Source organism: Carettochelys insculpta, chromosome 3 (genome assembly GCF_033958435.1).
Source record: "Carettochelys insculpta isolate YL-2023 chromosome 3, ASM3395843v1, whole genome shotgun sequence".
NCBI lineage: Eukaryota > Metazoa > Chordata > Testudines > Carettochelyidae > Carettochelys > Carettochelys insculpta.
Window position 1 is genome coordinate 204495055 of NC_134139.1, and position 15110 is coordinate 204510164.

The following is a 15110-nucleotide window of genomic DNA, read 5'->3' on the forward strand; positions in this document are numbered from 1 at the left end:
TAACTTGTTACCCGTTAGTTTCTGACCCAGTGGCTCCTCTGATGGTTTGCACTGATATCTCTCTGGTGAGCACAGGACCAGGGGCACACTCAAAATGAATTGCTTGTGAGGTTGCAAGGGGCAGCCCTGCAAATTGTCTCTTTGAAAAGGATCCAGGGGAAAAAGTGGGTACGTTTGCTTCTAACAATCAATCTCTGCTTGGGGGAGACAGAAGAGGCGGCAGCTGATGTGGCTGTGAAAGGTCATGGTGGAGCGACTGGGGCACACGCACCATGTCTGCGTCCCAGTAGTCTTTTCTCCAGTGACTGGTACAAAGCGTGCAGGTTTCCACACATGTATTTGCACCTAGGAAATATAAACCAATTAACTGTGCTGTTAAAGTACTCTTGCCCCCCATCTACCTTCCTTCCTTCCTTCCTTCCTTCTGCTTCTTTTTTTGCTGTTTAAAGCGCCTAATCGGTCATGGCCAGAATCAAAAGGTACTGTAATGTTGTCTTGGTGGCTCTAGGCAGGAGTTAAGTCTTGCCTGTGTGTTGGGTTGTTACGTGCACTGTTACTTAAGGAACTCCTGGCTGCTACTCAGGACCTCATTCACTCAGACACACTATCTGAGCCCCAACCTGGATAATTCTATTTACTTCCCAAAATCCATAAACCTGGGAACCCCGGATGCCCTATCATTTTGGGTATTGGCACCCTTACCACCAGTCTATCCAGCTACGTGGACTCCCTCCTCAAACCCTATGCCACCAAAACTCCCAGCTATCTCCGAGATACCACCAACTTCCTGAGGAAATTACAAAACATGGGAAAAGTTCCTGACAATGCCATCCTTGCCACTATGGATGTAGAGGCTCTGTACACTAATATTCCACACAAAGACAGATTACAAGCAATCAGGAATACCATCACTGATGTCAACACAGCCAATCTGGTGTATGACCTCTGTAACTTTGTTCTCACCCACAATTATTTCCGATTTGGGGACAATTTATACCTCCAGATTAGTGGAACTGCTATGGGCGCCTGCATGGCCCCACAATATGCTAATATATTTATGGCTGACCTGGAACAATGATTCCTCACCTCTCGTCCCCTATTAACCGTCCTCTACTTAAGATACACTGATGACATTTTTATGATTTGGACCCATGGTATAGAGACTCTAGAAGAATTCCACAGAGACATTAACAATCTGCACCCCACCATCAACTTATGCCTCGATTACTCCACGCAAGCGATACATTTCCTGGACACTACAGTAAAAATCAAGAATGGTCTGATTGGTACCACACTGTACCAGAAACCTACTGATCGCTATACTTACCTACACCCTTCTAGCTTCCATCCTGCAGACAGAACTAGATCCATTGTTTACAGTTAAGCCCTTTGGTACAATCACATTTGCTTTGATCCAACTGACAGAGACCAAAAATTACAAAATCTTTACCAAATATTCTTAAACCTGAATTACTCACGAGGAGAGATAAAAAGACAAATTGACAGGGCCAGACAAATACCCAGAGACCAGCTACTCCAAGATAGGCCCCAAAAAAACCAAGAACAGAACACCACTGGTCATCACCTACAGCCCCCAACTCAAACCACTGCAACGAATTATTAAAGACCTACAACCTATCCTTAATCACGATGCCACACTCCAGAAGGCCCTGGGTGACAGGCCTGTTCTCTCCTACAGACAACCTCCCAGAGGATCCTCACCAACAGCCACAGTCTATACCCCAGGAATACCAGTCCTGGAACCTTTCCTTGCAACAAAGCCCACTGCCAGCTTTATCCACATATCTTTTCTGGAAATACCATCACTGGACCTAACCAGGTTAGTCACAGAATCACGGGCACATTCTCATGTTCTTCAACTAACATCATATATGCCATTATGTGCTAACAACACCCAGCTGCTTTGTACATCAGACAGACTTCTAACTCCCTTAGACAAAGAGTTAATGGGCACAAGACAGACATAAAAACACTGCTGATCCACAAACCGATTAGTCAACATTTTAATGGAGTGGGCCATTCTGTTAATGACTTAAGAGTTGCGTGTTACTGAAAAAAAATTTCGCACCACTATTAAAAAGGAGACAGCTGAGCTGTCTTTAAATTCATATTCGGCACATTAACACGTGGTTTGAACCGGGATGGGAATTTTCTGGCTTAATCTAATTCTTGACCTTCCCCCCACCCTTCTACTCTCTGATTTGCTCACCTTGATTTTTTTTTCCGATTTGTCCTCCTTGATTACTGTTTTTTGTTCTCTGTGCCTTAAATATTGAGTCTGTTCTGGTCTGGCTATGGTCTGAAGAAGTGAGTCTGTCCCTCGAAAGCTCACCTAATAAATTATTTTGTTAGTCTTTAAAGTGCTACTTGACTGCTTTTTTGTTTTGATAGTGTATAGACTAGCACTGGACAGGGAAAGATGGAAGGAAATGGTGAGAGAAGCATCAGACACCAACAGGTGCTGAGCCCATGGTTGTTGTTTTTGATGATGATGATATAGCATAACACACTAATACAATGTGAGTTGGTAGCTACTGATACAGATATGCTCCATTTCAAGGGTGTCCTCTTTCTTTTCATATGGTAACCCTCCTGTGGAGCATCCTGGAGTGTTGCCTTTTTGATGGAGTATATAGGTCCCTGTTGACTGACCAGTTCCTTCTTGCCAGAGGACTGACAGAGGGGAGGCAGTTGGGGTTTGGAATGAACGTGAGCAACACACCTTGAAGAGCAACAATCGTTAGAGGTGGTAACCGTTTTTTTCTTCTTCGAGTGCTCACACATGTCCATGCCGATAGGTGCCACCCAAGCACCTTCTGTGGAGGAGGGGTTGGAGCTCACTGAGCTGCTGATTGAAGGACTGCCCTGCCAAAGCCTGCATTGTCCCTTGCCTGCTGTGTGATGGTGTAGTGGGATCTGAATGGACGGCCACGTTGATGCCCTGTATGTGTCCTGAATAGCTGAACATGCCCGAGCTCTTGAGGCTTGAGCTGTCCATGCCAGTGCTGGAACCTGAACCAAGTTGTAGCAGGTTCTGATGCAGGCATGAGATGGGGAGATTTAGTCTCTTGGTCACTCTAGTAATGAACTGCGGTGATTTACACAATGGCTTAGTGTGTTCACAGTAGGAGACCAGGGTGCCCCTGATGACCAAGGAGTGGAATGCAGTGAGGGATGCAGGCTGTTGGTGAGCTGAATGAGCCGGCCAGGGCTGGTTCTCTGCATGGTGCTTGGAGTGGGATGCACCCTACCAGGAAGAGCAGGAGGGGTAGAGGAGGTGAACAGGCACAATGTAGATACAGCTCTGTATTAATCATTTTCGCATAAGTGTAGCTCATATGACCCTAAATTGCAGCCTCACCCTTTCAGAACTCCAGTGACTGGCTGTGCGTACATGTTCCCAATTAGTATATCCTTCTCTGGCCTTCTCTTAAACACACTCACCGATCTAGAGCAGTGTTCTGTGAACAACTCACAGGTGTAACATAAGCGTATGGAAAAATACACGGATGGTCTGTATTTTCTGTTATTAAAACCAGATACAACGTTACTTCTTCATTGCTATGATACTTGGTTAAATTACTTCATTTTGGTTGTGTTGGTTTTTTTTTTTTTTTTTTGGTCTGACAATTTTTAATGATATTTTTCATTGGTTTTCCTCATGAAAAATACTATTGTTTCATGTTCCGTGGTCTCAAAAAGTTAAAACTGCTCTAAGCTCACCTTCCCACCCACCCTCCCCAGCACCCAGACAGTTGGGCTTGGACGCTGTCAGACAAAAGGAAATGTCTCACCAGGTAACTAATAAAGTTCAGAGGCACCTACTGTGCTAACCTATCAACTCAGTTCTGTAACACACTCATTGCCTACGCAGCTCTACTTGGCACTGATCAGCCTCAGCCAGAGTACTACTGAATCCAGTTTTGGTCACCATTGCACAGAAAGATTGTGGCGCAACTGGAAAGGGCTCAGAGGCAAAGAACAAAGAAATCAGAGGGATGGAATGCAAGCGATCAGCGCAACGGCTGAAGGAAGGGGGTGTGCTCTGTTTGGAGGAGAGGAGATAAAGCAGGGATAGTGCAGTGGTCTTCAAATACTTGAAGGACTGTCATAAAAAAGAGGAAAGGTTGTTCTCGGTTGCCCTGGAGGGTAGGATGATGAGGTCAAACTACAGCACAGGAGATTTAGATTTAATTTCCTAGCCGTAAGAACAGTAGGCCAATGGACCAGCATTCCCTCTCATCTTTTCCACCCATGGTTGGAAAATAAATTTGCTATGTGCACAAAGGTGTGTGCAGAGGTGCACCATCCGTAGCCACACATGCTGCTGGCTGTGGCTTGGGGAAGGAGTGTCCCAGACCCCCACACCACCCTAAGGAGAGCTCTATCCCTCTTTCTATGCAACTTGGAATTATAAGGCCCCTTTGTTTCTGCAGGGGTGATGTCCCAGCATTTCTGTCCCATGTGTACGAGCTTTTCCAGATTTGACTGCATAGCATTTTTAAATGGTCTAAATTCTTTTGTTGTGACTTTGCAATGCTTTGGTCTTCCGCGCATGTCCAGCTTAGGAGAGAGCTAGGCGACTGTGGAATTCTCATATGCTCCTCTGGAAGAACTACGCCGACTAAAATGGGTAAATCTGTATAATTAAGTGACAACCTGGATGGTCAGGTGGGGCAGCGGAACACCCTATCCCTGGCTGAAGGGGTTTAAAATGAAGGAAAGGGAGATATTATTTAAGGGGGCAGCTATAGGTACAATAGGGAACAACAGGATAAAATTAAAACAGGGAGTTAGACTGGACAGCAGGACAAGCTTCTTTCCTTGGTGACAGATGAAGTTGTGGGATAGCTACACAGAAACATAAACTGTAACACCTCCCATGGACCAGCACAAAACCAGCCCCACTGCAGTCAGAACGAGTTGGACTGGGATGATGGCAGTTAGGATTCCACAGCTCACCAGATCCCACTGGAAGTGATGGCCCAAGAGCCTTTCAGTCCATACGTGACAACTTCTGAGTTTTACCAATTGATGCATTTGTTGCTCTGGTCTGCTTTACCAACCAGTCCAATCATTTTCCTTCATGACGCCTCCATTTATCAGCCTATAGTGAACCTGAGGCTTCCAGCTGATTGTAATCCACCTGCCTCACTCAAACCTCTCTTGCTCTTATGGCCACTGGCATTTTTAACATCAGGCTATTTTCAAACTAGTCTGTTTGCAGCCAACTGTTCAGATAACCACAAGTTGCCTGCTGCGGGGGCCTCAGCGCACTTGTAGCAAGGATGTGTTGTCTGAAGTGACTCCTAGGTTGGTCTTCATGTACAGCGGTGAAGATGCCACTAAGATAGTGGTGGGTAGGGTTGGTAGAACACGCCTTGAGAAGTACTTGTACTGACATAGGGCTGTAGAGAAGACCTTCCATGGGGCTTGCTCTATGGCTGCAAAATGCCACTGCCAGGGCTTGTTTCGTTTAGAAAAATGAAGACTGAGAGGGGACATGATAGCAGTTTACAGGTACCTAAAAGAGGGTTACAAGGAGGAGGGAGAAAAATAGCTCCCCTTGGCCTCTGAGGACAGAACAAGAAGCAATGGGCTTAAACTGCAGCAAGGAGGGTTTAGGTTGGACATTAGGAAACAGTTCCTGACTGTCAGGGTGGTCAAACACTGGAATAAATTGCCTAGGGAGGCTGTGGAGTCTCCATCACTGGAGATATTTAAGAGCAGGTTAGACAGACACCTATCGGGGACGGTCTAGATGGTGCCTGGTCCTGCCAAGAGGGCAGGGGACTGAACTCAACCTCTTGAGATCCCTTCCAGTTCTACTGTTCTATGATTCTATGAAAACAACGTCCCCATATGTAGAATCATTGTGCATGGCTGTTGTTCCTGAACGCCCAGGTGTTCCCTTTAGCAATTAGCTGGCAGACCTTGATTATAATTTCCTCATACTAAATCATTCATAGCATAAGCATTGACAAGGGGAAACCAAGATCTGGCTGGCTGGCCTGTCTGCTTCCCTGTTGGTTGATTCGTCTCAATACCCCCTCCCCTCCCACCTTCAGCTTTAAGTCTCAGAAACCTTGGCCTGAAATTTTGCTTATCACTTAATAGCAGAGAGTCTCAACCTTTTCCTCTCGACCCCTGCTCCACTCCCCACCCTGTGCTATTAAAAACTCCAAGCCCTGTGCAAGCAGGGGCCTTGGTACCAGGGCCTCGGGTGCAGGTGTAGTTTGACTCCTGTTTTGAGGATGCAGGGGCCAGTAGGACTCAAGCCAGTGCTATACAGCAGGATCCAGGCAGAGGGTGCCACCTCTATACCAGGAATGCCCTCAGCAGGCCACCCAGCCTGGCAGATGGCGGAAGGTGATCAAAACTTACAGGGAGCTTAGGTCAAAAAGTATGAAAACAGCTTAGGCCTCAGGGTGGAGACAGCTAGCAGCTGCTGGCAGGCGGGGGTATTTCAGGGTGCAGTGGGGAGCAGAGGCTGTGTGCAGGCAGGCATAGCTCGGTGCAGGAAGGGAGCAGGTCAGGGAGGGGGTGACTGGCAGCTGTGTGCTGGCAAGGGGTAGTACACAGAAGAGGGGGGTCACTCAGAGTGCAGGGATAGCAGAGGTTAGTGTCAAGTGATAGGATGCCAGGTTGAGAACCACTGACAAACAATTTCATTCATATGAGGTTTATGCAACTTTCCCCTCTGTCGTGTGGGGGTCTCTAACAGGCCCAGGTTTGAAAGCAGCCAATTTCTCAGATTTCACACGATTGTTTTCTGATGGAGTTTCTGCACCGAGTTGGAATTTTTTAAAAAAGAGTAGGAAGAATGGCAAATCAAGGGGCAGATTCTGAGGTTTGCACAAGCCTGTGTTTGCCCATGCCACATTTGTGTGGGCATAGGTACACTGGGAAAACACATTGACTCCAGGACTCGTAGGAGACTGGTGCAGCGAACAGCAGCTCCATAATAAATAGTATTTATTTATGCTAGTGCAGTTCCCAATTGCATTTTCTACACATTAGATTCATGTTTGATGGGCTGTAGAGGTTCCCACTGCTACACCTTTTCTGGGAGCATGTCACGGCTTGTGACAAATAGTGTTATTAAGGTGATAAAGCCTTGTTCCAAGTAGCATTAATCCTAATAAGCGTTTGCAGCAGTTGCAGTAGTTCTGCTGCTTCATCATCCCTCTGAAATGGGATAAAAGAACTGGACGTATTTCACCTTGTAATTACATTTCCCAAAAGATTATTTGGAAAGCACAAAGGCTGTGTGATAAAGTCAGCCAAGTTGGGGAGGAAAGTGTGGTGAATACGTGAGTCCTTGAAAACGTTTGTCTTCTGGGTAACTAAACCATCTCCAGCATTGATCCCAAGTTCCAAAGAGTTACGGTACATCTAGAATACGCGGAAGATCGACAAGGTCAGAATCAATCTTCCAGAGTTCTATTGGTAGAGATGCACAAAATCGAACTATCTGAAGTAGTAGTTGACCCCGTACTCAATCTCGCAAGGAATAAGGGAGGTTGATGGGAGAGTTTATCCCTTTGACCTCCTGCTGTGAAGACGGCCAGGTAAGTCAATTGCAGATAAGTCAATTTAAGCTACGCAACTGCTGTAGCTAGAATTACATGTCTACAAATCGACTTACCTGCCTAGTGTAGACCTGGCCTTAGTTTGAGCCTCTCCAAATTTGCATTTGTAATAGCAGGAGAATTTATCTGAGGCTTTGAGAATGTGAATTCTCAAAGCTTTGCTTTGCTTTAGTATTTAGTGTGTCAGCGTTGCCGGAGAGGTAAGCGTAATGGAAGCGGAGTCCCAACTCCTTTTAGTGTCTGTGAAAGTCTTCCTCCACAGCAGGGGTCAGCAATCTTTCTGAGGCAGAGGGATGAAATTTGACCTTTTGACCTCTGTGTATGGTCCCAGTGCCAGTGATACTTTTTAAAGTCACTAATGGTTCTACTTACAACACCTAGGCTACATCTACACTAGCACACTACGGTGAAGTAAGGACATCGAAATAGGCTACTTCGATGCGTATCGTCTACACGTTCTCCAGGGCTGGTGCCATTGATGTTCAATGTTGAAGTAGCGATGGGGAACATTGAAAGGAGCCGCCTCGGAAGGAAATCTGGAGCGTCCACACACACAAGCGCTGCCTGTCGAAATAAGGGGCCAGCAAAGCCCCAAGCCGCTCCCTTGAAGGGCTCCTCCCAGACACACTTGCCCTGCACAGCACAAGATCCACAGAGCCGACAACCAGTTGCAGACCCTGTGCATGCAGCATGAACCCTCCAGCTGCAGCAGCAGCAGCCAGAGCCCCGGGCTAAGGGCTGCTGCATGCAGTGACCATAGAGCCCCGCAGGGGCTGGACAGAGCATCTCTCAACCCTCAGCTGATGGCCGCCATGGAGGACCCTGCTATTTCGAAGTAGCAGGACGTAGATTGTCTACACATGCTCTATTATGACATTGAACATCGAAGTAGGGCACTATTCCCATCTTTGGATGGGAATAGCAATTTCGACGTCTCACCACCTAACGTCAATTTCAACGTTGAAATAGCACACGGCGCGTGTAGACGCGATGCGTGCTATTTCGACATTGCGCCGGCTACTTTGAAATAGCCAGCTAGTGTAGATGCACCCCTATATTCATAAATAAACAAAGAAGCAGAGCTTTAGCGTTTAGAGGGTGATTGGTAGCATTAGCTGGTCTTTTGTTAATCCACAGGTGGATTGGCTTTGAGCAAGCTCCCGGCTGCGTGGGGCAGGAGGGATAAGGCTGCGCTCCCGCCTTGCGTGCCGACAAAAAACGTCATGCGTGGCACTTTTGGCACCCGTGCTGGGGGTTGCTGACCCCTGCTCTACAGTTATGCTTTTCAATCCATATATAGGCACCCAAATAAGTACCCTGATGGTAAAAGACATGCAACGTCTGAACCACCATCAAATTCAACATGAGCTGCATCAAATTTGTTGCACTAATCTTTTAATGGCAGGACAAGGGGAGGAAGGGAATCAGGGTGCTTATTTAAGTGTCTAACTTCAAACTTAAGAGACTGGTTTCAAGGCACTCACTTTTTTAAAAAATCTTGGCCTTAAATGACCATAAATATCCCCTCTCCCCCTCCCAGTGCTGGGGCTGAAAACATGACTGGACTGTGCAAGTTCAGAAAGGACCAGAAAACACAGTTGACTGGGTTAAACTAGCCAGAGCAATCAGAGCAAAAGTAACAGATGGTGCATAAGGTAAACAGTAAAGCCTATTAATAACATACCCTTCCACCTCCCTGATCAAGTTACGAGCACCACACGGACAGACTTCTGCCTCCTGGAGGTGGGGGTTGAGGGGGAGCTTTTCCAGGCAGACAGGCAGAGCCCTTGGTGTTAATAGTAAATGGGACAGATGTTTGTTTCTAGGTAGCATTTTCACTTTGATCATGGAATCCTAGGGTCGGAAGAGATCTCAGGAAGTCATTAAGTGCTACCCACTGCTCAAAGCAGAACCAATTCCAACCAAATCATCCCAGTCAGGACTTTCTCAAGATGGAACTTAAAAACCTCTAGGGATGGAGATTCCACCACCTCTCTAGGTAAGACACTCCAGTGCTTCACCAGCCTCCTGGTGAGACAGTTTTTCCTAATATCCAACCTAGACCTCTCCCATTGGAACTTGAGATCATTGCTCCTTGTTCTGGCATCTGTCACCACTGAAAACAGCCCCTCTCCACTCTCTTTGTAATCCCCCTTCAGATGCTTGAAGGCTGCTATCAAATCCCCCCTCACTCTTCTTTTCTGTAGGCTAAATAAGCCTCAGAGCCTCAGCCTCTCCTTGTATGTCATGTGCTCTGCTTCCCTAATCATTTCGGTTGCTCTCCGCTGGACACTCTCCAATGCGTCCACATCCTTTTGGTAATGGGGTGCCCAGAACTGGACACAATATTCCAGATGTGGCCTCACCAGTGTCGAATAAAGGGAATAATCACTTCCCTAGATTGGCTGGCAATGCTCCTACTAATGCAGCCCAATCTGCCATTAGTCTTCTTGGCTACAAGGGTCCATAGTTGACGCACGTCCAGCTTCTCATCCACTGTAATGCCCAGGTCCTTGTCTGCAGAACTACTGCTTAGCCACTCGGTCTCCAACCTGTAGCAATGTTTAGGATTCTTATATACTAAGTACAGGACTCTGCACTTCTCCCTGTTGAACCTCATCAGATTTCTTTTGGCCCAATCCTCCAATTTGTCTAGGTCACTCTGGACCCTATCCCTGCCCTTCAGCCTCTCCCCCTAGCTTAGTGTCATCCACGAACTTGCTGAGGGCGTATCCACCCCCACATCCAAGTAATTAATGAAGAAGTTGAACAAAACACGTGTTTTATTTTACAATTCTTACTGAGGTAATCTAAACCCAAATTTAGAACAAGAGAATTGGTTTGAAAGGCTGTAAAAAATTGGTTAAAATTATATATAAAATAATACTCTTTTTCCTCTCACAGGAGAAGTCTTCTGGCTGTTTATGAATCAGAGAGGCTCTTTTTCTCAGGCAAGCTGTTATGTTTACTCTGGAATCTGGTTGTCTCCTGGGCCTTCTTTGTTTTCCTCATTTAGGAGAGGCTGGCAGGGTCTCTGGCAGGAAAATGTTAAAACTTTTGAAGGAATTTGAGCACCAGGTCCCGCAGTTTGACTCGGAGTGTTTCATCATTGTCACAGATGATGTGTGTTGAATCCTCCTCTATCTGAATGAGGGTTTCTGCCTCCTGCAGGAGCACAATGTGTCCCTTGGCTGTGTCCTCTACCTTCACATCACTGAAACCATGCTGCAGATGGGGGTTTGAAAGAAAAAGCACATTTAGAATTTAGTTGCACTGAAATACTGGGGGAAGGAGAGGGTTTAAGGGCTATAAGAGACACAGATTTGATCTTAAATTCCACAGCACCAAGATGATATGGGACTGAATGTGACTGTAAGTAGCAAACTGCTTCATAAGCAAATAAGCAGGTCTGTAAGCACCTCAAAGACTAACAAATGTATTAGGACATGAGCTTCCATGGGTAAGATCCACTTCTTCAGAGGCTTTAAAGGCATTCGTTACAAGCCTACTCAAATGCTTATGATCACCACTAAGCTACGTCTACACAGAGTGCAGGTGCTCTTTGTTGGCAGGACAGATCTCGCCTGCCTACACAGTAAAGCCACTGCCAATGAGTGACGGTACCTTTGCGGGTGGGAGAGAGGCCTCTCACTAATAAAGTGCTGCCCACACCAGTGCTTTTGGCAGTAGGACTTGCATCGGTCATGGACTTATTCACATCCCTGACAACAATTTTACCAAACAAAGTGCAACGCAGACAGAACCTTAAGTGTTATCCACATTATACAGATGGGGGAATTGTGGCACAGGGAGATTAAAGCCAAAATTTTCAGAAATGGCCATTTGTTCTGGCCGCTCAACTTTAGCAACGTAGGCCTTGAACTTCAGAGGTGCTGAGGACATGTCACTTCCTTGACTTCGAATGAAGTCGTGAGAGCTCAGCACTCTTGGTGGGGGAGGGGGCCAAGAGGGGAATCGGGCCCCTAGTTATTACACGGAATCCAAAAACAAAGGCACCCAAACTTAACAGGCCTATTTGAAAATTTCAGGTGAAATGACTTCGATCGCACACCAGTGGCAAGTTGAGGAATAAAACCCTGACTTCTGGTACGCCGTTCTAAATGCTGGACAGAGCTGCTCTGTTCTGCTGTTCTGTTGAAATCATTGTTAAATATGACCATTAACAACCTCTCCAACACCTGGCTCATTCAGGAGTGGATCCAAGGAGTATGTGAAGTGCTTCATTGGGACAGTAACTTTAATGCTCCATAGTTCAGTTTTTTTTTTCCCCTTCCATACCTCAGAAACCAGTGGCTGATACATAAAGCACATTGCAATGGACAGAGAGAGAGAGAGAGAGAGAGGAAGGAAGGTTTATTTGCCCAGGGGCTTCCTGCACTGTTTAGGGCTCTGTTTAAGAAGCATTGTGTTAGCTGGGATCCCTTCTGGAGTCATCTCCCAAGGCTAGACACTCTGGCTGAGGTTTCCAGAGCACAAACCCAGGCTCCAGGAAAGTTTTACATTTTGGCGGGAGGAGGCAAAGGTATTTGTGCAATGTAGAAGAGCAGAACAAGACGGGGGGGCCATTGAGCTCCGCCCCGGAGAGTGGGGTGGTACCTTACAGTGGCATCCTGGAGGAGTAATGGTCTGAAGAAGTGGGTCTGTCCCACGAAAGCTCACCTAATAAACTATTTTGCTAGTCTTTGAAGTGCTACTTGGCTGCTTTTTGTTTTGATCCTGGAGTAATGTATGCAATGCAATGCAGTTTTAAAATGACTGATGGAATGGGGCTTCCGTCACTTTCCTTGGGAAGACACATCATAGACAGCAGAATTCCAACCCTGCCCCAGAGCCAGAGTATCTATTACCTGCTCTCCCCTTCACCCTGTTTATTCTTTCTAAATCCCTTTGGACCACCTTAGATTATTCCTTTTCCTGCACTGTGGTGGCTTTCTGGGGTCTGGGAAAATCCACCTGATCCTCCCTCGTTACAGGAAACATAATATTATTACCTTCTCCAGAGCCTGTACAAACTGGTCCATGGGAATGGAGCCACTCAGCAACGGCTTTAAAGGTTTGCATTCTGGCACGTCATCAAGCACCCGCTTTCTCTTCTTGCTGGCTGGAGGTTGGGCAGGTTTTGGAGGGGGCTGGTGGCAAAAAGGCACAGTAACAGACCAGCTGAAATCACTTATTACAGCATCTTAGAATCCTAGGACTGGAAGGGACCTCAGGAAGTCAAGAGTTCAGCCCACCATATAGCCTGTGTTATAGCTCTGAAGGGAAGAAGAGGAAACTGACCCTGGATTCCACTGCCCACCATCACAGGCTGGCCAGAATCTTCAGAAGCAATTAGCAGTTTTGAGTGCCCATCTTGAGACACTTTAAAGGAGTCCAATGTGCAGAACGCACAGAGCAACAGCTCTTGCAGATTTAAGCCTCAAGGTTTATAACTTTATTATTGATTTAGCACCTATACCAATCTCAGTGATAAACAAGACAAAGTGATGCTGTCCCCATCCTGACAAACCTAGATGAGGTCGCAACACCCTCCTGCACCCCCAGGTCACTACCTCCTCCTGCACCTCGACACTGAACTCTCTCCTGCATCCCAAATGCTCCCCCCTCAGGTCAGCAACCTCTCCTGATCCCATATGACCGTGTCGAACCCAAACCTCCTCCTGCACCTCACCCCCCTGTCCACAGCGCCATCCGGTACCCAAACTCAATCCCAGGCCCCGCATCCCCTCCATTATTACCACACAAAAGCATGGCCCCTGACCACTTAACAAATTCTTGGCATGCCCCGCACCACTGAAAATTATTGCCCACCTGTGGTCTAACCCCGGTGCTGTGGTGTCCGATCTCCTCCTAGGAGGAGAGAGCATTTTTGTCTGCTTATGGGATAGAGGTTGCCCCTCGTGTTTAAGGCCATCTATCTTCTACTCTATGACGGTCAACTGAAAGACTGAATGAAATGGATCCCAGTACTTGTACTTGGGACAGACACTAATGTGATCTGTCGCCCCTCCTTATGAATAATCCCTCTCTCCTTTTACCTCAGCCAGGCGCACAGCCAATGAAAGCTGCACAGAGATTTATATGCAGCCCACTTTCAGTTCCAAATATAATTCATTCAGGAGTCCAGCCTCGCTCATGTGCACTGGGCAAGGCTTTGGACTACACCTGCAGCAGCGTGGGCACAGGTGCTAGGTAAAAGGGTTGCCAAATGAGAAGGGCTGGTACACAGATGCCAGGGCTTCCCTGCGTATGGAGTGTTTCCTCCGATCACCATCATACTGTACCTGAAGAACATGCTTGTTGTCTTTAGTATGCAGGACAGCCGAAACTGTTGCTAAAGAAATGCCAGGTTTAATCTCCAAGGGCACCAGTGAATCTGCAAGCTGAAGCAAACACAGGATTTTGTTTAGCAAGTGATAAGCTCTGAATATGGTGAATCCAGCTGTGATTATATTGGCAGCCTGATGTTTTTAACTTGAACTAATGAGCTGCAAACACAGAGCAGGGTGCAGTGACACGGCACTTCTCGAGTACGTGGCATTCCCCCTCCTTGTCCCTCTCCCCTTTTGCATCTCAGAGCTTGTCTCCACTATGTGGTGGATCCATGTTCCAGCAATTGATCCACCACTGGTTGATTTATTGTGTCTTTTTAGACGTGATAAATTGATTTTTGAACACTCTTCTGTGGACTCTAGTATAAGAAGAGTCGCCAGAATTGACAAGAGAGCATTCCGCGCCAACTTTACCACATGGAAGATGCTACAGTGAGTATGTCAAATTTATCAATGCTATTTGTGTAGCTGAGGTTGCATGGAGTAGATAGATGTGGGAAGGTGGTTACTATGGACTAGACCTCAAAATCGACTGACTTTTGTGTTGCTCTCTGAAATGCAAATGGTAGGTTTTCAGTGGCCAGGGGCAACTTTTATAAAATGGAAAGTTAGAGACACACTTCCATTTTTTAAAAAAACATTAGCTATGCTACTTAGACCTTTGTTTACTAGGACTCAAAGTCTAATTTTGCACTGGCTATGTTCTTGAGATTCACAAGCAGCTGGGACTCCAGATGGCAGAGACATAACAAAACATGAGCACAACCATTGAGTGGAGGGGAAAAGGTCTTACTTCACTATCTTTCCATAGCTGTAACCCCCACATCCCACACAATATCTCACCAGCTTCTCCTGGATAGAGCTGCTACTAGATTTCTCTCATTTCATCCTCAGCTCAGCACACACCACAGTGCCGGTTTTGAGAAGAACATAGCACCTATGGTGCTGAGTTCCCTTGAAATTTCAGCCACTCATTTCCAGGCCTAAGTGAGGGAAGAACTCTGTGGAAAGTTTGGCTCCGGTAGCCAAGCATCTCCAGCACACTGATGGCAAGGTAGCACAAGTTGTCTTGCTACTGCCACACACTGTTTTCATGCATGAAAAACAGGAGGTGGATCTCCAGGCATTTCACAAAGATGGGGAA

At 46.6% G+C, this 15110-nt stretch overlaps 1 protein-coding gene across 2 annotated transcripts in view; it reads right to left on the reverse strand.

The window, feature by feature from the left end:
• Window positions 1-10394: 10394 nt before the first annotated feature.
• The window catches only part of INTS9 (integrator complex subunit 9), an 84743-nt gene continuing 80027 nt past the window's right edge, over window positions 10395-15110 (reverse strand). For both annotated transcript variants that reach the window (XM_074989038.1, XM_074989037.1), the window contains 3 exons: window positions 13919-14017; window positions 12626-12763; window positions 10395-10838 (listed from right to left, as the gene is read on the reverse strand). In XM_074989038.1, coding sequence (XP_074845139.1) covers window positions 10662-10838; window positions 12626-12763; window positions 13919-14017 — 414 coding nt within the window. In that variant the 3' untranslated portion in view covers window positions 10395-10661. The remainder of the gene's footprint in view (window positions 10839-12625; window positions 12764-13918; window positions 14018-15110) is intronic.